The sequence below is a fragment of the Chroicocephalus ridibundus genome, chromosome 1, assembly GCF_963924245.1.
Source record: "Chroicocephalus ridibundus chromosome 1, bChrRid1.1, whole genome shotgun sequence".
Classification (NCBI taxonomy): Eukaryota; Metazoa; Chordata; class Aves; order Charadriiformes; family Laridae; genus Chroicocephalus; species Chroicocephalus ridibundus.
In genome coordinates this window covers 103,843,419-103,868,911 of record NC_086284.1, presented here as the reverse complement: position 1 = coordinate 103,868,911, position 25,493 = coordinate 103,843,419, and the positions used below count along the sequence as shown (strand labels likewise).

Below are 25,493 nucleotides of genomic sequence, written 5' to 3'. Positions count from 1 at the left end.
TTACCTGTTGATGACCAACTCAGAAAAGGAAATCATTGAAAGGTTATCACATAAAAGAAGATGAAGCAAACCATATAAATATTCTGTCTGGATCAAATTTTGCCATCTAAGATGGTACGAGTGATTTGACTGCCTTATGGACTTGAGAAAGATCCCTGCACTTATGACCCAAGATAAAGTTAATTTTGTTGATTTTTGTATCTTGCCCTCTAGCAATCCTCAAACATTTCTTAAAACCTATAGGCCAAAAGAATTAAAGCTCCAGTTACACATATTTTCGTCGGTGTCCCAGGAGAGCCTATGCTTAGTAGACATGCTCAGAGTATGCATAGCACCTCATAGCAAAAGAGGTATCCTCACAGCTAGGAATACTTTTATCCAGAAGTACAGCTGGAAGGATTGTCATCTTAAGCAACAAAAAAATTAATTTCTTTTAACACCTGCAATGTAGAGGGCATAGACCTTCGCCTACCAGAGTTTCAAATCCTCATCTCTGAATACATTGCTGCGACCACTTAGGAGTTTGTTGCTTTGAGGGGGCAGGAAGTGAAAGGTAAACCCTGACTTGTACCCTCCCAAGCATGGCAGCTGGGCAGTCTCATGAAAAACATGAAACAGAAAAAGAGAAGATGAGCTCTTTAGTCATAAAACCAGACCTTCTGCCTGCAAAAAGTGACTGGTGTCCAAGCCCCACTTCAGAGACTATAGCATGCATGCCCCACTCAATACTTACTGTAGCATTCAACCATTCAAGAACCGGGGCAGGCTGCACGCCACACAAGTACCCTACTGAATGAGAGGAATTATGTTCCCTCTCTGTGATTCAATGCATCTTGTGGTTTCCTGATTTTTGATTAAACTGATCGGGGCATTTTTTTTGTGTGTGTGAGCCGTGTGAACATTTATCGGCTGGGATGGAATAGGGGTGACCAGACAGCAAGGGCAGAACAAAAGAAGGAAGCAGCCCCGCTGTGAACATGGCGTGAGAGAGTTGTGCAACCGCTGACCCCTGCCCTGGAAGCCAGCAGTCCTGCTGGGCCTGACCGACAACATTTGCTTCCATTACTTGGTCCGCATCCAGCAGCACAAGGGCTGCTACGGGCAGACAAGAGTGCAGGGTTACGCCCACAGCCCAGCCGCCCGGGGAGACGCCGAACGCCCGCCTGGGAGGCGCGGGCAGGGCGGCACGGCCTGCCGCTCCTGCTCGCCCACCGCGGGGCTCCGTCTCCCCTCTGCTGCTGCTGCTGCTTCAACCGGGGCTGAGGGACAGGTCCGTCTGCTGGGCCAACGGTCGCCCGCCGCGAGCACCACCGGCCCAACGACTAACGGCCGCGCCGAGAAGCGCCGTTGGCGGCGCGCGAACCCCCGCCCTGTCACAGACCCGAGCCTGGGTGTGGGTCTGTGTGGAATGGCGGAACCTGGAAACACCCGTAACTATCGAGGTTTTCCGCCATCGCAGGGCGCCCAACGTCCCCCCCTCTACTTAAGGAGCACCTCCCGTCGCTGCCACCAGGGAATAAGCGCCTAGGGCGGCAGCAGTCGCCAACAGGAAGTCGCTCTCCGCGCACTTCGAGAACGGGACGGCCTTACGCCCCGCCAGCATCTTAGGCCCCGCCCGGCGCCCTCCGCTCGCCCCATCTCCACCGTCGGCAGCGCGGGGCGGGGGCCGCCGGCGCATGCGCAGCCGCGCGGGGTTTCCGGTAACGGTGCGGGCGCCGGTCGTGCGGAGGGACGGATGGACGGCGAAGCGGCGGCGGCGGTTGTTGGTGTGTGGCGCGCGGCTGTGGCGGCGTTGCTGCCCTGCCTGCTGGTCGCGCTGCCCCTACGCTGCGCAGGTGGGTCTCGGTAGGGCGGGCAGGGCAGGGCGAGGCGCGGCGCGGCACCGCGGCGGCGGCTGGGGGCTGGTGCGGTGGCCGTTATAGAATGGTTCGGGTTAGAAGGGACCTTAAAGATCATCTAGTTCCAACCCCCTGCCATGGGCAGGGACACCTCCCACTAGACCAGGCTGCTCAAAGCCCCATCCAGCCTGGCCTTGAACACTTCCAGGGATGGGGCATCCATAACTTCCCTGGGAAGCCTGTTCCAGTGTCTCACCACCCTCACAGGAAAGAATTTCTTCCTAATATCTAATCTAAATCTACCCTCTTTCAGTTTAAAACTGTTACCCCTCATCCTATCACTACGCTCCCTGACAAAGAGTCCCTCTCCAACTCTCCTGTCGGCCCCTTTAGGTACTGGAAGGCCACTATAAGGTCTCCCTGGAGCCTTCTTTCTCCGGGCTGAACAACCCCAATTCTCTCAGCAGAGGTGCTCCAGCCCTCTCATCATCCTTGTGGCCCTCTGCTGGACCTGTTCCAACAGGTCCGTGTCCTTGTGGGGCCCTGGAGCTGGACACAGTGCTCCAGGTGGGTTTTGATGAGAGTGGAGGGTCAGGAGAGTGGAGAGGAGAGGGTCAGAATCACCTCCCTGGACCTGCTGACCACACTTCTTTTGACGCAGCCCAGGATGTGGTTGACTTCAAGGGGGAGTTTGGGGTCTGTGCCCCCAGCAGCTGCCCCGTCAAGGCGTGTCGCTTGTGTGTGCCTCTTCTTACATCCTTATGCAGTAAGAAACAACTATTGCATGAAACGTTTTTCAAGGGGGAGGTATTGTGCAGCCCAGATAAGCTGTAAATTACCATACTGTATATTTACAGGACATTGTGACATGCAACAGAGAGTATATGTGCTAAGCTAGTTTGGATAATGAAAATATAGCCATGGGCTAGTGGGTGCATGCTGCTTCTGATGCCACCTAAACTCTTGAATTCTGTGTAAGATTGTGTTGTTCTAGTTTGGTATACCAAAAAGAAGACTAGAGAGAGGCTGTTTTCAGGGGTCCACACTTTGCATTCGGGCAGAGAAGTAGCTCTGGCACCTCTTCTCTTTCTTTGTTGTCTTTCAGCCATTTGGTTTCGTGGTGTATTCTTTGTGCATCAGCCTGAAATTCCATCCCAAAACTGGAAGCACTGTGATGATGCATCTACTTTGATTAACCCACACATGTTACAGCAAAGTACTAACATGCCACATGCTACTTCCAGAGTTAGAAGAAATTGTTCTGCTACAGTGACCTCGTGCCTTCTGCCTTGTCAAAACCAGCAGTTCCTCTCTGCTCCTTCTGTATAAAAGTTCTTGCAGTGAGAGTTCTCCCTGGTTCTCTAGAGCACCTTTCTGCCTGTGGAACCAATACCAGTTGGTGTGTGTTTGGTTGTGGCTTTGTTGTTTTGTTTTTTTTCAATATCACGTATAACAGGCCTCCTTTCCTTCCTGTGCTGAAAGGTTGGGGTAAAGTTTCCATTGATTCTACCACATACTTAATGTGATAAGCAGTGAGCCATTATGTATTTGTAATGGGATTTCCCCTTCAGTGTCTCATGAGGGAGTGTATTTCTGGCATGCTAAGACTGCTTTCTTCTGCTGTTTAATGGCTTTTATTATTCCATAATGTTATATAATGGTTATTCTTTTTAACCATAATTTATTGAAAATATTAATTAAAATATTATAAATTAAGTAGTGATGTTTGTTTATTAGAACAGTTTTGTATTTATTTTAGTTCGTTAAAATCTGACAGAGGAAGGAAGATAGGCAATTGTGCTAAAAGCTTTTCTTGTCTTCAGTCTCTTCTTTCCATAACAGTCTAATCTATTATAATGTTGTCCTCAGCACCAAAGTGTTTTTTTGCTTTAAGTGAAGAAACTTGAATTAATTTTATATGTCTGTCTTTTAATTGCCAGTAAAATAAACCAGGAAGAAGTCTTGATTTTTTTGGATATTACCTTGCATATCTGCTTTCTATCTAGATCACAAAATTTCACTGGTAATTAAATGTTACTGAGTTTACTCCTTCATTCCTGGATTGCTGTTCATTGGGATTTAAGAAATCATCTTAGGGAAGAAAACACAAAACACTTACTGGAAATGGGGATTGTCATGTGAAAGAATGGATGGGTGGATCATCTATGCATGTCTGTAGTATTGAGAACAAATGTCATGTTGAATCAACCTGAATTTCTGCTATTCTAAAGTAAAAGGCTCCAATTGCATGTATTTTGGCTTAGTATTGCTGTTGAATCTATATTGTATACTAACCTCTTAAGCACACTGGAAAAAATAATTATGTTAAACTGCTTCAGTGTGATTTTTCTAGGTCATCAAAATTTTTTTATAGTTCACTGTCAAGAGGGAAGGGTGTATCAAGTGGGGACCTGTTTATAATCTGTGTGATAGAACAGTGTAAGCTTATTAAATCCACATATAACTAAGAGGAAGGAGCTCATAGTTGTTTTGAAAAGCAGGTGTAGAATCAAGATATGTCCTGACAAACTGGGGAGATACTCCAGAGAAAAGTACAGTGGTATTGAAAAAGGATGAGTGCAAGTCTGTGTACTTAGGCAAATAGAGGATGACAAAGGATGGTCTAAATACAAGTTGTTTTTTTTTTTTTTTAAAAAAAAAAGGCAATGTTACTGTCCTTTGTAATTTATGTGTATAAGTTTAAGTACTATGTTATAGAAAATCCCAAAAGTATTGGGGCACAGCAGTGCTAATTAGAATGAAGGAGGAGGTTAGGTCCTCTGTCTTGTAAGCTAGACTTCCATTTATTAATCTCAGCTGGAGTATTGTTATTTTCCAAAGTATGCTGTGTCAAGCAAGTTCAGCCATTTGGAGAGAATACCAAAGAGAACAATCACAGTCATTCAGAAAGCTAGAAAATTTGGCTTAAAACGAAAACTAAAAGAATTCTTGCTGCCATTAATTTTTTTTCCTCATCGTTAGTAATGTTTAACATGGTTTTCAAATGCATCTGACATAAAGAATAATATGCTTTAATATTCATAGACAAAAAGTACATGGGCTAAATGTGCTTAGAGGAGATGTAGGTTAGACTTTGGGTTTTGCAGCCTGTAAATGCTCTGTTGTCCATATACTATGAACATCAACTAAGCAAGCATCCTTGCTGTAACGAAACTTGGATCTGTTCTGCAAAGATCCAGACCTCCGATAGAGTGTGCTAGGAAATCTGGTTTGGGAGTTCCTTGCTTTTGATTTACAGAAAGCTTTCTCTAATGGTAAGGATAGCAAAATATTTCAGGAAATTGGAGGCCTGTAAAAGTAGACTATACAGTGGTGGAAACCATAGGACTTATCTACGCAGACATCTGATGACGGACATAGAATTGGCCACCTGTTTTCACCAATGTGAAACACAGGTGATCTTGCAAGGTTTCTTCCGGCTCAGCTTCCGTGTTTCTAGGATATGAATGGGTGATTAGGAAGTGTTAAAATGTGAGTTGGTGATCATTAACTTTTACAAATTCCAACCAAAGACACTTCTTAGGGTATAAAATCATAGTAGACTCTCTGATTATATCCTGCTTCTTACCTGCAACAGGAGATGGAGTGAACAGATGGAATTGCATAGTTATGACCCTGGAACCCTCAATAAAAAGGTATTTGAATTTGGATAAGAAATTTGATTTCCTGGTGAAGATAGTTTGAATTATCAGGGTTTGCTGTCAGGACTGGGAGATCCTTCTGAAGCAATAATCTGGTTTTCTGACCAGGGCTAGGAGGAAAGTCCCTAATCAAGCTTGAGATGCATCTACAAAGAGAGTAGTGGGTTTTTTCAGGTGTTTTTTGCTGTTGTGTTTTATACCAGATGAAGCCAAAACACTGTCTAGTCCAGTTTTCATCTACAGCAGTGGTTAGTAGGGGAGTAAGAAAGAATAAAAGAGGAAGTATGTGGTGACACTTCACAACGTGGTTTTACAGCAGTCTGTAGCGTCAAGACTTTGTATTTGACTCTGAGTTCGTAAGTCAGATAAGAGTTGAGCATTCACAGAGCCCTAGGGGAAGGAATTCCACAAACTGACTAAGCGTTCAGTGAAGCAGCAGTTTCATTTGTTTGCTTAGGGCAGAGTGGCGCTTGTTTTGTTGCTTCTGGCTTTGTGTTAAGAAGACAGCAAACAATCTTTTGCCACTTGCATTCCTCATGCCACTCATTAGGTGTCTGTAGATCTGTCTTATCCTCCCCTTGGTCTCCTCTTCAGGCTGAAGAATCATAGTCTGATTCCTCCCAGGACAGAAGCTGTTCCATACCTTGGATTGTCCTAGTCGCTCTTATCTCCCTTATTCTGTCCTGCTATCTGCTTATGAGAATGGGTGCTCTAGAGCTGCACACGGTGCTGAAGATACGTGTATAATAAATTTATATTATGACATTAAGCTTTCTATTTTACTCCCTTAATTCTCTATCAGTTTCTAACTTTTTTCCCCCTTTTTGGCTCTTGCTGAGCACTGACCGCAAGTGCTCACACACGTACATTCTTGTTGAACATAACACTGAACGACTTTCTGAAAATTCCCTGAAAACTATAGCGTCTTCCCTGAGTAATTGGAACAAGTTACTTTTAACCCTGTAGTGGATTTTAAGTTAATTTTACAGATGATATCTCTGAACAGCATGTTTCTGTTTATTAAAGTTCTGTGAAGGCTATCACGTGCCGCTGAAAACAGCTCTTAATGCCTTCTTTCAGCAGTTTGTAAGGAGGATTAAAAAAGGGTAAATATCAAGATGGTCAAACATGCATGAGTAAGTTCTTTGAGAAAGAGGTGGTCAAATCTGAGACTTGTGACAGTCATTTTCTGTACCTTTAACCAAAGCTGTTCTGGAATAAATCCCTTCTAGTTCACTGTGTGTTCTTACTCCATGACTGGAATACTGTATCTTCTCCCGAATGTCAGAATCCAGAGCTGTATTTTTATAATATTGTTTGTATCCAGGGGGAGGATATGATTATTTGCCGTGGTATTTACCAGCTTTAGAAAAAGCTGGCCTAGCTCAAAACACTGGCTGGATGTCTTGTTACATCAGCATGTTTTTTGTAACCTGGGGAGAAAGTATTTCTGGTTAGAAAATGAATATTGAAATGATTTTGGGTTTGCTTCCAGATTTCCTTTTTCCTATCCGACCTCAAATGGAAAAGGTCTAATAAGAATTATTGTAAAGCTTCATGTTACATATAAAATAGGGATTTGAAAATGTGGGGAAAATACTCTGGAAATGCAGTGAACATTTGATTTTTTACCCAACACAAAAATAATAGTCTTAACATGTAGTAGCATTTTTTAATCAGCATTGGAGCTCTGTAGGTGCAATGTGGTTCTCAGCTAATACTATGTTATCTAATGCTACCTTCTTAGGTTTTTTCCAAGGTTCTGTGTTGTTCAGGGTAAAAAAATCTACCTGGGGAATCTCCTGTTGTAAAGACTTCTGTTTAGTGCTGCCATGGCAGGTTTTTAAACCTGGTATGTGTGCTGCTAGAGAGCTGAGGAAATTGTATCTCTCTTTCTGTCTGCTTTAGGAGGCTATTCAAATGTAAGCAGTTGAACTACGTTCCAAAAAGATGGTTTGAAACAAGTTCTCTGTCATACCATTTATTGAGGTCTTTTACAAATAAATATTTAAACAGAGACTGAGAGTATGAATGATATTTTTTACGTCTCTGCAAATATGTGAATACATGTATTTACAGGGAAAAGCATTACTGTGCACTTTGGATGTGAAAGTTACCAATCTGTTGATGGTTCTTTAGAACTGAAATTGAAAGTGTTACGCACTTAAATAATCTTGCACTGGGTCGTAAAGCAATGAATGTTACAAAGCAAGATTATAACGTTCAATCTCTCAATTACGATAGGTGGTGATATTCTTCGAACAAATTATTACTTCCTTTTTTTCTCTGGGAGGCTCTGACTGGCTTATACTTTCTATGGCAATAGGAGAGTTGTGCTGAGGTTTTTTGCGTATTTTTTTTAAATTATTATTAAAAGCTAGTGGAACTCTTTTGTTCCAGGCTTATTGATTCTTAAATTTAATGCACACATTCTCTGATAAAGCAAAAATGATGTTTTCCCATGAAGTGAGTATTTTCTTTGTGAAGGGATATAAATATTCAAAATTGCTATTATTTGCCAAAATCTGAAATAGCTGCCTTTGTTATCATAAGCTTTTTGGCTGAACTTTAGCCATCTATTGGGTAAATATCTGAAAAAGAGTTAGTTATTTCCTTTCCTTTCTTATTTTCTGATGATCAAATGTAGCTTGGTATTCTCTGGGCTTATTTTAGTCTGTCAATTTTAGAAGAGTAACAAATTGATGCGTTGTGGAAATAAATTCTGTTGTGGGTTCCATGAGGATCTATTAAATTATTTTCCTTTCAAGTTTTATGCTTTCAGGAGTTATTGCCAAAAGTCAGTAGTATAAGGATAAAAGTTTCACTCTGTTCTCCAAAAGGATTTTGCAGACTTCATTTTATAGATTGCTTTCCCACTCACATTTCCTTTTTATAAAGAGAAATGGGTCGTCATGTAAAATATGAAATAGTTTTTGCAACGAAGAGCCACTTTTCATCAAATTCAGGATAACCCTTTAGATGTGCAAACAGACTTTGATTGCCCAGGCGAAATAGGATGTGTTTGTTCTGATTTCTTCCTAATATAATCAAATATTAGACTGACATCAAAAAGCTATTTTAGAGTGATGGTCACCAACATATGTTTTTAGAAGTTGTAGCCATTGGAAAGTGATTAATAGTGTAACACAGAACTGGTTAAAATAGAAAGTCCAGACAGAGAGGTGTGTGGTGATTTTATTTTTTTTAGATTTTTTTCCTCACATGTTAGAAGTTGTAAGTACATTCTTAGTCAGAGGTGTGCAGTGCCTAAATAGTACATAGCCTGGGTTGTAAAAGATATTTTGTATAGGATAACAAGGCAGAAGGACTTAGGTGGAGTTTAAGCTCTGTAAATCTGGATATATGTGCTTAGTTGGTGGTTTTGGTATAATTCTAGTGACTTCTGCCTGAGGTTTTCTCAGTTCATGCATGTTCCCCATGCCTTCATGCTGTTTCCTTTTGCTCTGTAAGCCACAGTCTGGTTTGGTTTCTAGTACTGGAAAACCTTCAGTCCAAACTTTTGCCCCTGACTGAAAATTTTTAGCCTCACTACTTTGAAGCAGTGCCATAGACTGGTGTGATGTAATTCATAGCAAAACATACCTTATAAATAGCTAGATAAATCTCAATTTTCATTAAGTGTCAGAATAACTCCTTCTCCCACAGCACTGTTGCTCTCATCTGTCCTCTGACACCTGAATTGCATACTAAATGGGGCACCTAGGACTCTGCATATCTCAAAGTTAATGGTAAAGAAGTCTTATTTAGGAAGTGGAATATAAGGTAATTATGAGGCAGTTGGGGGTTTTTTAATGATTCTTTTTGAAAGGTGGAAAATAAAGAGGAGAGAGAGCTATCTTGCAGATGATTCTAGCATGCATGCATCCCTCCTGTTGGCAATCTGCCTCTTAAGCCTTTGCTTCTCATGGTCTGGTACCTCCCTTGGTGTTATGGACATACTTATATGTGTCCTGAGACTTAGCACTTGCCCTCCGTGAGTCATTTTATGCACTGTTCTTTGTGTAAAAGAAAACACGGGATTACGGTGAGCAAGATACAAGATCTGATGTGTGATGACGCTTCACTGAAAGGGATTTATGTTCAATATGTTGAATTTATGGCAGTAACACATGATATAAGACAAGCTTGCTATGCTCAGTCTGTTCCGCAATTGTGAAATAACAGCATTATGTCAATTCCTTGGCACTTTGCAGCTGAGACCCAGATGTTGGATCCAACTAATAAGATACTGGTTTAAAAGCGTTCAGACTGCTTATAATGAATTCATGACGGTGAACACAGGCCTTGAATGTTACAACTGTATAAACTTTTTTTAAAGGGGTGTCAGAAGAAAGACTAAGCACAGGCGAAAGAGCTGTGTGGTCAAATAGGCAAAGGAGCTACTTGATGCCATAGCTCCTGAGCTATATATTGAAGTGCCATTTGAGTAGTGCGGGGTTTTCTTAACTCTTACGTTTACTGTTATTTCATTTCACTATAGCTCTCCACTTTTGTTAAAAAAAAAAAGTAAGTTATTCTTAAATTATGTACAAGTTATTTATGCTAGTCTTTACATACCTTTATGTTACTTTCTTGTAGGCCAAACTAATCTGAAGAGTCCACAGGATATTCAGGTCTATGTTGTAAATACAAATTTCACTCTAAGGTGGAAGTACACTGGGAATGACACCAATGTAACATTTTCAGCAGAATACCAGTGGTAAGTATAATTTTATTCTGAGCCAGAAATATCTGGTTCTTATGTGCGTAGACGAGCATATTAATTAATTACTATGCTTCTTGATACTGCCATGTAAAACTTCTAGAGACTTCTTGAAATCCAGAAAATAGAGGCCAGGAAGATTAAGTCTTGAAATGAAGTGGAATCCTAGTATTCTCCTTCATTTGTTTAATTCATATGTAAAATTAGATTGTTCACTCATAACGACGTCTTATAAATGCAGAACACACTTGTTAGTAATGCTTAATACTATGGTAGTTCATTGAGAAGATTAACCGGTGCACTTAGAAATGTAGTATTTAATTTTTTTTTATTCTGTTTTGTTTTTTTAATTAAGCTACATTGTGGCCATACACACACAGAATTTGAGAGAATTTTCAGTGTAGTTTTGAGTAATTTGCCAATGTTTATGGATCCAGATTTCTCATCTGCAAATTTTAATCACCAAATGAAACACTTTAATTTTTGTTCTTAAATATTTGCCTGGTTTTCATTAATGGTTTCATATACCAATACTTATGCATGCATATACATACACGTTTGGTATTTTGTGGCACTCTCCTGACAAGTAAATACTAAAAAACACTTCTAAGATAAAATCACTTAAGTTCTTGATTTTAGGATTTCCTAGCGCATGATTTTGGATTTAAAAAAAAAAAAGCTTACCTTCTTCAATGTGATGAGAAATAGCTGTTTTGAAAATAGTTTTAATTTAAGAACATAATACTGTTCTGAAGGATAAGATAAGAGCTGAGGATAAACAATTACTACTTCAAGTCTGTGCCTCTTTTTTTTTTTTTTTTTGGTCAGGACTTAATCTCTATATGAAATGTCCCTTTCTTAAATAAGGAATGGATATCTGTTAACTCACAAGAAAAACAGCTTCTCTAAAGCTAATTATTCCAACACTTTTTGCTGAACTCCAGTTTTCTCCTTAGTGTTTCGCTCTTCCCCTAATCTACATTCCTCACTAATGTTAGAATTGGGGTTATTTGCAGCTTTTATGCTCTTTTAACAACTTCTTGCCATCAAGACTTTTACATTTCTTCCTATGAATTATAAATCATTGCCAGACTAGGATCATGTATTAAGGATATAATTCTGGATTTTGACAGTTCTTTGATGCTGTTTTCTGACACTGTGTGTTTACACGGTGACTAAAAGAAACTGGTGTCAGACTTTGCAGACTGATAATTAACCTTTGGTAATAAGGCTAACCTAATAAATTAATAGATTAAATTAATGAATTAAATGGCAATATGAATTCCAGGGTAGGTAAGTAGATAACACTCATTACACTGGTGCTGGTGATAAAACAGCATTAAATGGTGTGACATTTATTAGCATTAAGAAGAAAAGGAAAAAGAATCTCAAGACTTAAATTGTGTATTGGTTTTATTTTGGGGATGTTTTCTTTCTTACAGGTTTGAAGACTTTATGACAGATGGAACAGAATGGAAGGAGTTGCCTGGGTGTCAAAAAGTTACTCACATGGAATGTGACTTTTCCTCAGCAATAACCGAATACTATGATAAACATCATGTGCGTTTAAGGACCGAAAGAAGGGAAGAAGTGTCTCCATGGTCTAGCATTTTTGAAATGACTCCGTATGATATAGGTATGAGCTCCATATATATTGTAACTCTTTTAGTAAAATGTCCTTCAGCACATTATTGTGGAAAAATTGTGTGTGGTTTCCATTGCTCATAACATGAGCTAGTGGTTTTCTCAACATAATATAAGGTATTTGCAGGTCACGGAATGTTATTATTCTTCTTTTTCTGGAAAGGGGAAAGTATTCCGAGTGATGCTGGTTTTCTGGCAGAATTTTTTGTCACACTCTAGTTTTCTAGATTTCAGAAAAATCCTTTTTGACAGTGGATGTTTCTGGAAGTTTTCTTCTGACCTTGTGGCTTTCCAGTATACAGTATAATATGGTACTGAAGCCTTCTCTCAATGTTGTATTGATTTCCTTGAGCTAGGTTTCTTGGCTTGCGTGTTTTAGAATAACTTCTACTGATTCTTCACTGCAGATTCTGGAAAATGTTCACCAGTAATATTGCATTTTAACTCTGCTGTTTTTAGAATCGGGTAACAGTGGTTGGTTGTTAGGTTAGATTTCTGTTAGGTACTGCCCAAGATTCATGCAAACTAAGATCCTATAGGCACTTACTGTGATCTTGTTTCTGCCTCAAAAGAATTACAAATAAGATACTATAGGCAGTTATTGTGGTTTTATTAATGTGAATGACTTTTTTGGTGCTTTTTTTTCTTTAAGCAGTCATGCTTGACTCTTTTTCTTATAATATTTGCAGCTCAGATCAGTGCCCCAGGAATAGAGTTGCAGTCCATAAATGGAGTTATAAAAATTAAGATTTCTCCTCCAGAAGCAAATCAGGTCCAAAAAATGTGGATAGATGATACAAGTTTTAAATATAATCTAGTTATCTGGGAAAATTCATCAAATGCAGAGGTATGATCACTGTTCTGTTTTTGTTGTGCTTTTTTTAATTTTTAGCTTTAACATAACTGTCAGAGATGTGCTTTAATTGCTTCATGCTCTAAAATGGAATTGGTTAAATATGTAACTGTGTATAACTGTTTCTATAAGGTTTAAAAGTTGGGAGGGGGTGTTTTCTTCATTTTTTTTGGTTTTGTTTTTGTTAGAGGATTGTATTAGATGTTTTGTGATGAAGAGTTTGTATTTCTGTTAAATGCTGGAGCCACTTTCCAATGCATGAGGAAGAAGGTGAAACCCTCTCAGGTGTGTTGGAGCAGGAGCCACCTTTAGCCGGCAGGAACAGGGAGGGGAAAGAGTTCAAGGCAGTGGGAAGAAGCATTTACAGTAAGGCGTAGATATAGGGGAGGGGAGAGGTAAGAAGCTAACTTGATCTTGCTGAGACCATATAGCTTGACTACAGCTGTCAGTACGCTGTCCCGTGTCATTAATTAAATTCTTTGTTTTTATACTGTAGGCTGGGGCTTTTATGGATTCTTTTGAGGTCTTGTAATTGTGGACTGGTTTCCAAGCCATAATGTGCATCTCGCACAGCAGATATAGCTATTCTGTAAAGACCAAGATAGAAATAGCTTTTCTTTTTTTTTATCCTTTTAGGGGAATGGGTGCCAGCTAGATTAGGGTAGGAATTGAAGAGGTATCTGTGTTCATTTGGAAGACCTAGTGATAATCGTTACACATCAAAGCGGGGGGAAAAAAAAAGCTTTAAGTTAAGTACAAGCTGTGTACGAAGGTCAGTCACTGAAAAGTCTGGTAAACCAGAAGCAGGGAGGTAGCAGGAGAGGGAGGGGCGAGTGTTCATTCAATGAATGTACTATTAATATAAATGTACTATTTCTCTCTTGAGTATGTGCAGAGTATTTTGTGGTGAGTTATGTGTCGTGTAGAGCAGTACTGCAACCCCTCCCCACTTTCCTGTGTTAAAGGAGCATGACATGTTCCTTCCTCTTGATCACATGGATAAGTTGGAAACTTCCCTTAGCATTTATTCAGCTCATATATTGTCCTTCATTCCCTATTTTAGCATTTTTGATGGCATATTTATATAAATGGTCCGAAACCTGGGGAAGAAAAAAGATATTTAAAAAAAAAATAATCAGCTCATCAGGAAGAACAGTTATCTTCATATGCTGTTTATAATTGTTTCTTACAGTTGAGAAATCAAAGTATTTTTCCTACTGACATAATTGATGGTCTTGCACCAGACACTACTTACTGTTTGAAAGTTCAAGCAACTTACCCTTCGGACGCTAAAGAAGGCTTATTCAGTCCCGTTCATTGTGTAAAAACTACTCGTAAAGGTACAGAGTAAAATTGTTTTATCTTAAAAATGATTCCTCAAGTTTAAACTGTTGGAAAGTAAATTGTTCTAAAGCAATAGAAATATGCAGAAATGCCAAGTTCCTACTCACATTTTCTATTTTAAATCAATATAAAATATGTCACCTATGAATATTAGAGTTTTAATAGTACATCAGGGTTTTTGCTCTGAGGCAAATTCTGTCCATTCATTTTGATTGCAAAAACTACTTTCTGTATTCTGGAAAACTGGCTATTTTTGAACTTATGACTTTGAATTGGGAGGAAAGGGATGTGTGTAGGTAAAACAAAAGCCTTTTGTATATTTGGCATTAAATTAATGCGTATAAAGTTGAGCTAAGCTTAAAAAAAATATTGGTTTTATGCAGGCCTTGGTTAATTTATTATTACAGATTCTGAAGAATGACTTTGTGGCAGTTTGCCACCAGTTGCATGTTTTGCATGTCTAAATTTAAATTTTTATGTGCTGTTCAGTTGTCAGATTAAGTACTTTTAAATGTTTATTTCAGGAAAAAAGTAACTGTGGGAATGTAGAAAGTCAAAACATTCAATTGAACGAATAATACATCAGAATTACTTTACGTTTACGCATGTATATTTTACACTTTTTTCTCATCGAGTTATTGCTGAACTAGTTTATTTCCACTAATCTCAACACTTCTGTACTTGAGTTTTTCTAAATTGATTTTTAAGAGATTTCTTTTTCACTAAAGGCTTAATATGCTGTATATATCACAGACTTCAATTTGCCATCTTTGTAATGAAAACAGGCATTTTTTTTAATTATTCAAAGTGTACAATGACCATTTACATGAAAATAGCCCATTCAGTGAGAAATTGCTGTACATAATATAAAGCTTTTCGTTAGCTGTGGATTTCCTTTTCTTTTCATGTTGAGCAGCAAATGTCCTATTCTGTGCAACAAACGTGAGCATTCTTGCTTTGAATATGAAATTTCATCTGCATTGGAATAATTGGTATAAACAACATGTGAGCTACAATGTACAGTATCTCGGGTAAGTTAAATGATTTCTATATCTCTGTTTAAACATGTTATGTCATTCTAAATGCCATCCATTGTATTCTGCAAGTAGTTATTAGAAGCTGAAGTGAAATACTTGGCTAAAGGGGCTTAATGTATTCCTTGAAACATTGGGTACCTCATCTGGATATCTGTGGCTTTTAAAAGGATTTCATGTAACATCATATCCTAGAATTTCAGGACACTAGGCTTCTTTTAAGAGTGTTAAATACCTGATGAAATGGACTACTAAATATGTGCTAAGTACTGTTTTTTAAAAGATGTGGAGTTTTCATTGCTTTGTATCTCTTTGAATGTGAAGAAATCAGAGGACTAGAAGTGAGCAAAAATGCAGGCTTTCAAGGTTTCAGTTGTCAACTTGATTAATTCTGGTCAGATCCCAACAGGAGAAAACGCCATCGTGCCTATAAACCTGTATCTTAATATCTAGTTGTCACACAAGTATTGTGACCAGCATCTAAATGAAGAGGAGAGATACCCCGAGCTTTTTTATTTTTTTTTAATTTTTTTGGCATGACAGAAAAATAATTGAATTAATAGAACTATATGAAAAATCTTAATCTGGATTTTAAAAATTTCTAAAACCGATACATAATTTTTCTATTGAGGCTTGATTAAATCACTAATTTATATTTCCTGATACAGTTAACTTCATTGTTTCAGTTACAAATGAAAAAACAATATTCTGAATATGAGAAATTTCTAAGAGGCCCGCTCTTCCAAAAATAAACACACCCCCCCCACTATGTAGCACAAGTGAACATGCTTTTTTTTTTTTAGAGTTCAAGGACCTCACATCAAAAACTATTAAAATATCTCTTGCAGTGCATATCTAAAGAAACTTTATGATGATTACTCAACGAAGTGGCTCAATGTACCCGGATGTGAAAACATCACTGATACACAATGCAATTTGTCATCTATCATCACTACTGTTTCTGGAATTTTTTATCTTCGTGTGCAGGCCACGAATGAATATAATAAATCATGTTTGTCTAATGAAGTAAAAGTAGATCCTCTGGTAACAAGTAAGCAAATGTGTTTTCTTAAATTTTCATTTCTCAGCAAACACATACCTAATGCTATTACATACCAAAAGAAACTTGCTAGATTAATGAAACTGAATACGTAGTTCCCCTACAGAAACTGTGTTGGTAATCCTGGCCCCATCAAGTTAAACAGGAATTTTTCCACGGTCTTCTCTGTTCATCATAGCCAGTATTTCTCTATGTTTAAATCCTGTCACTTGCTTTCCAAAATTAAACCACAAAGCATTATATGGCATTTTATAATCTCACTGCATACTACATTAATCACTACGTGATGTTGTAGTAGAAATATCCCTAGTCTGACTTGCTGTTGACAGGGAGCACTTCTTGATATCTCAGAAAAACGATGCCAAAGTCAAATAACTTCAGAATCCACTGCCTCTATTTTCTTGTGTGTCTACTTACATGTCCTCCTCTATACCCCTGCACAGTGCACCCCTGAATTTTGTGCTGAAGCAGTATTACATTGACATACAACCCTGAAGATTTTCATGAAAATGATAGTGACATCTAAGTCAAAAATATGTAACACTCTCCAGAGTGAAATTATAGTAATTTTTATCTTTGTTGCACTTTTTCGATTTTGTGAGAAATGTGACATTACTAAAATGTTTGACTTCAAAAAAGTTATCAGTCATAAACCTCAAGAAATGTTTATCTAATATGTAGGGTAATATTCCATTGCCTTCCACATTGAAGTGGAATCAATATCTGTTCTATATGTCAGCTTTCCCTTGTCCAAGCTCTTGGTAATTAGATAATTCTTTAATAAGATAACAGTGACCTAGGTAAATAATTCAACAAAAGAAAACGAAAACTGTAATTCTTCTCACTTTTCAACTATAACTGTGAAAGAAGGTATATGTGAAAAAGAAGGCCCGTATCCTGATGAGATTAGGAACTGTTCAGTAGTTTCACTTTAACTTGCACAGAGTTAATTACCGTCTGTGTATTTCATGTCACTGAAATTTGCAGAAGCAACATATGAATGTGGAAAGAAAAAATAATTGAAATATTCCTTAGGACTCAAGATTCTGAATAAAGCTATTAGTCAAGTTAGACTTTTAAGTATATGTTTCTTTAAAATTGTCATAGATTTAAACTACACTATTTTAGGCAATATTTTTATTTGAATTCTTTCAATCTTATTGTTAACTTTTTTTTTTAAATGTCTTAAGATGAAATTGGCCCTCCTGGTGTAAAGGTGGACATCAGTGATGTTTTGCTTCATATCCAGATTTATCCTCCAGGAGGATCTGAAAGTGAAGTCATGAGTAACCATTATGACTTGTCTTACCGGGTTCTGTATTGGAAGAATTCATCGAATAATGAGGTATGAACTAGATAAATACTTAAAACAGTATATAAAATTTGTTATGATTTTAGTACTGAGTTTGAGTTCTCCTCAAGAAGCTTATTTTCAAAAGAGGTACATTATCAATCATGCAATCAATTTGTTGGTGGTTTTTTTTCTGAAAGATTCTTTTAAAAAATCTGATCAAGATAACTTTTATCACGAAGTAATTGAGATTTTAATCTTTTTCCATTGATGTGTCTGTGTACAACAATTTGCGGAACTGCACCGAAACGGCTCACTTTTGAAGTTTGTAGGGTTCTTCTGCCCTCTTTCTTACAGGATGACTCTGTGCACTGTTTTAATTAAGGTAGCTTCTGGCCCCTCAGATCCTTTTCTTTCTGTATTTGCAGTTTTATAGCTACATGTATCATAAAACAATGCAGTCTTTCGTGGTTTTTAGCTCACATTTTACTGTATCTTTCCATATTGTTTAGATGCTCCTTATAGTAAAATTTCAGTAATCGGTAAATGTGTATGTGTAAATGCATGGAAGAAGAGAAGAAAACAAACTGCAACATGAAGAAGTTTCATTTTGCACACAGGTTTGAATTGCAAAATTTCAGTGTGGTGAAAGCAGTTGGTTCTTGTCGATGAGTGTTTCCTGAATGTGCTCGCTTAGGAGAGAGTTGTGTGGGTTTTTTATTTTATTTAATCAAGTGCAGAATGGTGTCTGACTTCTTACAGAATTACTTCTTTGGCAGAGGCCAAAATTCTAATCTGTTTAAGAGTGACTCTTGTACTATTGTGTGCATCTTATTCCTTCAATTTTTCTTTTTCAGGAGAAAATCAAAATGAAAGAGATAAAACAAACAATAGGAACAATCTCTGATCTAGCACCCTCAACTTTGTACTGTGTGAAAGTACAAGCATTCTCAAAAGCTTACAACAAAAGCGGTCATTTCAGCAAAGAGGAATGCATCAAAACACCTGGAGGTAGGAAGAGCTTGGGAATTGTTATGCCACTGGGAGTGAAATTGTTAACCCTTCAGGGGCCTTTACAGGTCTCCGAAGTTAAAAAAATACTTGCAGCATGGCTTAATGGCCTCGCAGAGTTAGCACCTAGTTGGGCAGAGATCCGTATCAGCAGTCTGTCACGTTGCTGCTCTGTGTTCTCTCCTATAGCTAAACTAATAAACTGCTTCTGTTCTGACTTGGTCAAAATTACGTTCTGGTTATTCCATGAATAACCAGAAATTTATAAATTATCTCGGGTTAATAACTATAATGATTGTGAATTGAATTTAGTTCTGTACAATGACTTGTTAATAGGCAAGGTTTAATTTCCAGTACATTTAAGATATTTTTAGTAGGGTGCAAGGAATCACTAAGTGTTATGTTTTCAAGAATATTTTACCTTTGAAATTGTCTTAATTCTTCTGTGAGTGAATTAAACTTTAAAAAATCCTGTGATAAAGCGTGAGGAGACAAATCATCAGACTCATCACAGCTGAAAACTCACTTTTAAGCAAAAGGAGAATATGTTTGTAGGTGGATTATACTCAGAATGTAAGAGTGAGTTATCTGTTGAATTTAATTTGGCCAGTTGTCTTCTATTAACAGGCTGTAACACTAGAGAAATTACTAAGTATCCAAACTGACTTAGAGCTAAGAAAATGTCATAATAGTAATGCTACTTTCTCACATCTTAAGCTTTAAGGATTCATTTATATTGTAGTTCTCACTGCTTTGTCTTTATCAAGCCTAAAAAGAAACAAATGCTACCTTTTTACCTTTGTAGGAGAAATTCTTTTATCTATTTTACTAGTTAGTTATTAGTCTTCCCCATATCCTTCTATTATAATAAGCCTACTTAAAACCAAGCAGTCCATTCAAGACTCTGTATTGAGAGACATGCAGTCATACAGATTACTTCCCTGTACTTCCCATATGTTCTTATGTCCCAGTGTGGAAATCTTTCATTCCTTGATCTTTCATACTAACTGGAAATAGAGATAAAAAGACCTGATTGTCTCATCTTCATTTTTTTAAAGTGTCTTCTGGTATGTATTATTTTTAGTAGGGTCAAAGTCCCTTCGATTTGTTTGTTTGTTAGAGATCATGCCAGAAAATATTTTGCAAAGGAGAAGAGAGGAGGGGAGCCTAAGGAAGCTTGCAAGGCTCTTGAACTTAAGCACTGAATAGTTTATGACTGTACAGATAAAAGGTTTCTTTGACTAAAATATTTTACTATCAAAAGCTGGATTCCATTACGTAAACTCCTTCTACTATAAGGTCCCAATCTTAAGTCCTGGAACTGTTGAAGGTTTTCCACAGTTTCTGGGTTAATACGGGAATGCAGGACCATACTTACAGAATGGTTTAGGTTGGAAGGGACCTTCAACGATCATCTAGTCCAACCCCCCCTGCCATGGGCAGGGACATCTCTCACTAGATCAGGTTGCTCAAGGTGCCATCCAACCTGACTTTGAACACTTCCAGGGATGGGGCAGCCACAACTTCTCTGAGCAACCTGTTCCAGTGTCTCACCACCCTCATTGTAGAGAATTTCTTCCTTATGTCCAATCTAAACCTACCCTCTTCCAGTTTAAAACTGTTGCCCCTTGTCCTGTCACTACAGGGTTTAGGAAAAAGTCTGTCTGTCTTATAAGCCCCTGTTAAATATTGAAAGGCTGCAATAAGCTGCCCCCGGAGCTTTCTCTTCTCCAAGCTGAACCCCAACTCTCTCAGCCTTTCTTCCTAGGAGAGATGTTCTACTCATCTGACTATTTTTGTGGCCCTGCTCTGGAGTACTGTAGCAGGTCTATGTCTGTCTTGTGCTGGAGGCCACACAGCTGGATGCAATACTCCAGATGGGGTCTCATGACAGCAGAGTAGAGGGGCAGAATCGCCTCCCTCCAACTGCTGGCCACTTCTTTTTATGCAGCCCAGGATACAATTGGCTTTCTGGGCTGTATGCGCACATTGCTGGCTCACGTCCAATTTTTCATGCACCAGTACCCCCAAGTCCTTCTCAGCAGGGCTCCTCTCAATCCCTTCATCCCCCAGCCTGTATTGATACTAAGGACTGCCCCAGCCCAAGTGCAGGTCCTTGTGCTTGGCCTTGTCGAACTTCATGAGGTTCATATCAGCTCACTCCTCAAGCCTGTCAGGGTCCCTCTGGATGGTGTCTCTTCCTTCAAGCTAATCAACTGCACTGCTGCGCTTGACATCGTCAAGTTGATAACACCATGTTTGAGCATTGAAGTGAAAGTCAACTTGCCTTTCTGTACTGACAAAGTAAAATCTTCTGCTGAGCTAGCGTCTAGACTACCAGTCTGGAAAATAACTGGAATAGCCTTAAGATTGATTTCTTACTCAGATAAACATCGAAAGGAATAGATGCTCACTGGAAGATCCTTGTTCTCTCTGTTGGCTGTGTTGTAGTCATTTGAAGCTTACGATTGGAGTTCCTCTTCTGTCCAAGAAATCATTTGGATGCTTTTGGGCCCCTGAAGACCCTGCATGTCTAGGCACTGTAATCATCTCCTGGCTAAATAACCATGGGCCAACTTCACTGTAGTAACTGCCCATTCTTACTCCCGTATCTCTGCCTTTTTAAAGGAGAGAGCTCTGTCGATTATGTATTATGTTCCTTGGGGTTAGATGCTGTACACAAGCAATAGTGCAATAGGTTTGCATGCATCAAGTGCTTCATGGTAGCTATTTATGTGTAGCCTTTTTGTCTTGTTGTCAAATAGTGATATATAACTAGAATATAACTGGGAATAACTGGATCTTGGTTCTGATCCTGCCTGCAAGTGCTTCTGTTCTTATATTGGATAAATACTTTGTGCTGTGTTTTTAATATAAAAACTATTTAAGATATGGGAATGGCATAATTTTTGTAATGATCATCATGCCTGTGTATAGTACTGTAAAAATGTGAAATTTTATGATAAATACTGTAGCAGATTTGGAGATAAATCTGTTCTTTAATCTTTGTAGTTTATGAAGAGCTAGACTGAATGGTTTTTATTCACTTTTTTAGATGAAATTTTACCTCTGACCATTTTAGCAACATTTTTAACTGCCCTGATTGCTGTCTTGCTTGTGGCTGCACCACTTGTTTTTGCCCTGTATCAAGCCTACAATAAAATCAAATATGTGTTCTTTCCATCATGCCAGCCTCCTTTGAACATAGAGGTAAGATAAGACTTATATCTGCTTAATAAATGAGAAAATTATTTTTAGAAAAACGGACAGAAAATATAATGAAAAAGTGTTTATTTGTTATCCTGTGGTCTTATGGGTATGCCAAGATTAATTGTATAAGTTTTAACAAAGTGCAGAAATTCCTATGGAAAAAATGGGTAGTGTCAATTTCTAGAATTCTGCAATTAGCAAATATTTTAAATGTTATGGGTTTTTTCTTCTGTCTGTGTGAAAGCGTTGCTAACGATCCTTCATCCAATTTGATAACGTGCTTTTGCCCTGCTGCGTGAGACCAGAAATGTTTTCCCACTGTGTTATCTGGAAGAGCATGCTCTAGCCTTTTTGCCATCCTTTAAAACTCAGAGGAGGCAAAAATGCAAGCCTAATCTTTAGAGGAAATTTTGCTGGAGCAGGCAGCAAATGCTTCTACCATGACCTGACCTAGCGGCCTGGATGGTCTCAAAAAGGGCAGATGTTGTCCATTTTCCAGCTCAGCTTGGCACAGGTAATACTTAGTAGGGATCCTGTTCTGGAATGAACAGGATAACACATTAAGTGTAGGTATATTTTGAAATGTAGCAAGAACTGCCTTTCACTGTGCTTTCTTCTGTGTCTCTTAGAACATTGATGTTAAGCAGTGCATGGCCTTCCTAACGTGTGTCATCTTCTCACTGAAGCTCCTAGTATATGTAGTGTACGAAGCTTTCTGAATGAAGTTGTCATTTAAAACCAGTCTCGTAATTTACAAGGGCTAACCTCTGACCGTAACTTATTTGTAAGACAGTATTTTATCTGGTTTGTTTGGTATAATACTGGTAACATAATTAGTGCGATGCATATTTAGAGCCTTTTGTCGTGGATTTGATATAAATGACCACTTCAGAGAACGGTTATAAAGCATGCAGGATAGACAGCAGTGCACTATCGAGAGCTGCATAAGGCTTGGTATCCTGCTGCCACAGCTCGCTTTCTCTTTCTTCTTTCTAACTTTGCTTTATGACTGATGGTGATTTGTAGACTTTGTCATCCCTGCGCTACCACATGATATTTGAAAGTGTTCTTGTGTGGACTCATAAGGCCATAATCAATGAAATACTGCAATTGTACAGATGATCGACAACTATGAGCATAGCAAGAGTTAAGATTAATGTATACTGCAGTTGTACAGATGATCGACAACTATGAGCATAGCAAGAGTTAAGATTAATGTTAGTGTCATTCTTTAGTGTTTAATTATACGAATGCAGCTAAGCTTCATCCTAACTCTGAATTTGTGAATTAGGGAAACAAATAGCATGTTACAGGTAGAAAACCTCATGATGCTACTGAACACTATAAATCAGATTTGTACAGCAGTGGTGTTAAGCAGAATCATTATTTAGGTATTGTATATGAATGTTCATCTCCTTCTTTTCTGCTTCTCTTTTTGCAGGGTTTTGGAGGACAGCTCTTTGACAGTCCTTGTCTGTCAACTACAGAAGAACCAATAGAAAATTGTTCTATAATTGAGACTATCATCACAGAAGAACTAAATCAAATTGATTTTAAAGACTACAAACATTCTAAACAGAGCAGTCGAGATTCAGGGAATTATTCTAATGATGACGATACTTCAGGGAGCAAAGTGTCGGAAGAAATGCTAGAAAAGGAAATAGTATAACTTTTGAGAAAATAAAATTCATATATGGGACTGTCAATGTAATAAACACTTAAAACTTTTTTATTATGAAAGTTGCAGCCTAAGGAAGACAGTGTGACTTTGGGATCTTTGTCTTCAAGTTTCCAAATCTGCACTTTGTTAGTGGAAAGTTACATACCCTCTCTGCTGCAAGCTGACTGAAGTTAAAACAGTTGACTCCTCGTACCTTACACCACCGTGACTTTTCATCATATGATAAAAAGAATACCATGTGCATACAGAGGAGCAGAATCTGTACGCTTTTTATACTTGAACCTGATAACCTCAGGGAAAGCCTACTCTGTTCTACAAGAAGAGCTGCTCGCTGTCTTAGAGGTTTGTCTTGAATGCCAGTGTACTGTGACAGAAAGCCTTACATTCCAGCGTTGAATCTTACAGTGTTTACACAGGCAGAAGGGAAGTGATGCCAGATACAGTATTAAATACTCTTCTGATATTCTCTTTCAACCCCCTTAGGGGCAGTGCTTTTTGTTTCAGCGGGTCCAGACCGAAAGATGCAAAGAGACAACAGTAGCCTCAGTGAGGCTCCTCTGAGCCTCGTTGGAGAATTCTTTGTGGCCGTGGCTGCCGGATGCTCCCAACGCTCACTTGCTTGTTCGTGTATCTGTGTCCCTGTGTCAGGGTGCTCTTCTCCTACAGCAACTACGGGGAGGGGAAGAGGCAAGAAGGTCTGTTTCACTTTACTATAAAGAAGAATTTCATAGTGGAAGGTCTTTGTAAATAGAGGTTGGGTCAAATTGTTTTGCACTGCATTTACGATAAAAAGCAACAAATGTACACTGTAAGAAGAAACTAAATAATATTGTTTACTTTAATGACAAGGCATGTTAAGAGGTGTATTCTTGATTACTTTTTTCCCCCATGGCTAAATAACCAGAAGTGTAAAATATTTACTTCTAATTGAATTGTATTTAGAAATGTGAATCGCTTTTAACAAGGAAGAAATTTATTTCTGTAATTAGAAGGACCCAGGTTGAATTTAGAAAATGCCTTTTTAACAAATGGTGAAGATGCTTGTCATTCAGAGCTTTTTTTTCAGCTTAATCACATTTTGCCAGCAGACTTTTCTTTGTATAAGGATACGCTGCAATAATGTTTCAATTTGTGTGCCACTTTCTTCTTACGACATCTTTTTTAAAGATGCTTATTTTTTTTATGAAGAAATTGATTTAGACTAAACTGGTTTTGAGCTTTGTGGCCTGTTGTTTATTGTAACAAGCAACCGTTGGTGTTTATATATAATTTTTTTAATTTTGACGATGAGGTCTAATTTTATAAATTTTATGTCCCTATGTTCATTGAAGAACACAATAAATTTTGCACATTTACTTCTCAGTCCCTTTCTTGGTTCCGTGTATTTCTTGATGTAGTGATATTGAAGCTACACCATGGAGCATATGCCACGAGTCTTCAGTTACTGTCCTTCCTAAAAAACCCAATGTGAAGCATATCATATATAAATTTAATTAGCACTTACATGGGAGTGGTGCATGATTTAGACAAACTGGAAAGAAAGTGCTAATTTATTTTCTGAATTGAGGCTTAAAATCAGAACACTGAATGTGAGCGTTCCAGTCATTGTGGTCTTTGGTAAATAGTTCCTGTCTGTGAACTGCTGTGAGATGCTTCAGTGAAAGACAGTATGAAGTTGTCTGTATTTGCGTCTGTCTCTTTAGCATAATCTGTTTGCTGTAAGAATGCAACTTGTTTATGCAGCTGTTCCTCTGAGTGATTTCTGCTGTAGCTGGCCTCCCTGGATGTTTCTTTCTCCTGGACAACTTCAATTTCAGCCTGTTTTTCTTATTTGTGACCTACTTCTACAGTAAGGTTTGGGGATGTATTTTCATTTTGGGGCTTTTCAAAAGTGAAGCTATTCTAAACTTGTTTACTGAAGTAAGGTGTAGTGGGTTTCGGTTTTTGTTTTGGTTTTCCCTGCTAATCTAGGGAAAACCGTTTTGTCTGATATTTCAGCAGTTTACTGTGGAGATGATTTTTATAACTATTTCCTGTGACACAAGATGGGGTTTTTTGCCTCTCAGAGTTTCAGCACTCTGGAAGAAAGCTGTTTAATGTGAAGGATTTCACTGTCAGATTTCAAATGATGGCAAAGCAGTC

The 25,493-nt window shown here is 38.4% G+C and overlaps 1 protein-coding gene across 1 annotated transcript; it reads left to right on the top strand.

Annotated features, from left to right (window-relative positions):
• The first annotated feature begins 1,144 nt into the window (after nucleotides 1-1,144).
• IFNAR1 (interferon alpha and beta receptor subunit 1) lies at nucleotides 1,145-24,692 on the top strand. Its single transcript, XM_063346391.1, has 11 exons — nucleotides 1,145-1,835; nucleotides 10,100-10,220; nucleotides 11,666-11,859; nucleotides 12,557-12,714; nucleotides 13,913-14,060; nucleotides 14,981-15,095; nucleotides 15,947-16,149; nucleotides 17,349-17,503; nucleotides 18,307-18,460; nucleotides 21,516-21,670; nucleotides 23,112-24,692. The coding sequence occupies exons 1-11, from the start codon at nucleotides 1,736-1,738 to the stop codon at nucleotides 23,337-23,339; spliced, it is 1,731 nt and encodes a 576-aa protein (XP_063202461.1). The 5' UTR covers nucleotides 1,145-1,735; the 3' UTR covers nucleotides 23,340-24,692.
• Nucleotides 24,693-25,493: the final 801 nt, after the last annotated feature.

Coding starts and splice junctions, on each gene's coding strand:
- IFNAR1 (XM_063346391.1), top strand. CDS start 1,736: ATGGACGGCGAAGCGGCGGCGGCGGTTGTTGGTGTGTGGCGCGCGGCT. Junction 11,860..12,556: donor AATGACTCCGTATGATATAG/GTATGAGCTCCA, acceptor TAATATTTGCAG/CTCAGATCAGTGCCCCAGGA. Junction 16,150..17,348: donor AGTAGATCCTCTGGTAACAA/GTAAGCAAATGT, acceptor AAATGTCTTAAG/ATGAAATTGGCCCTCCTGGT.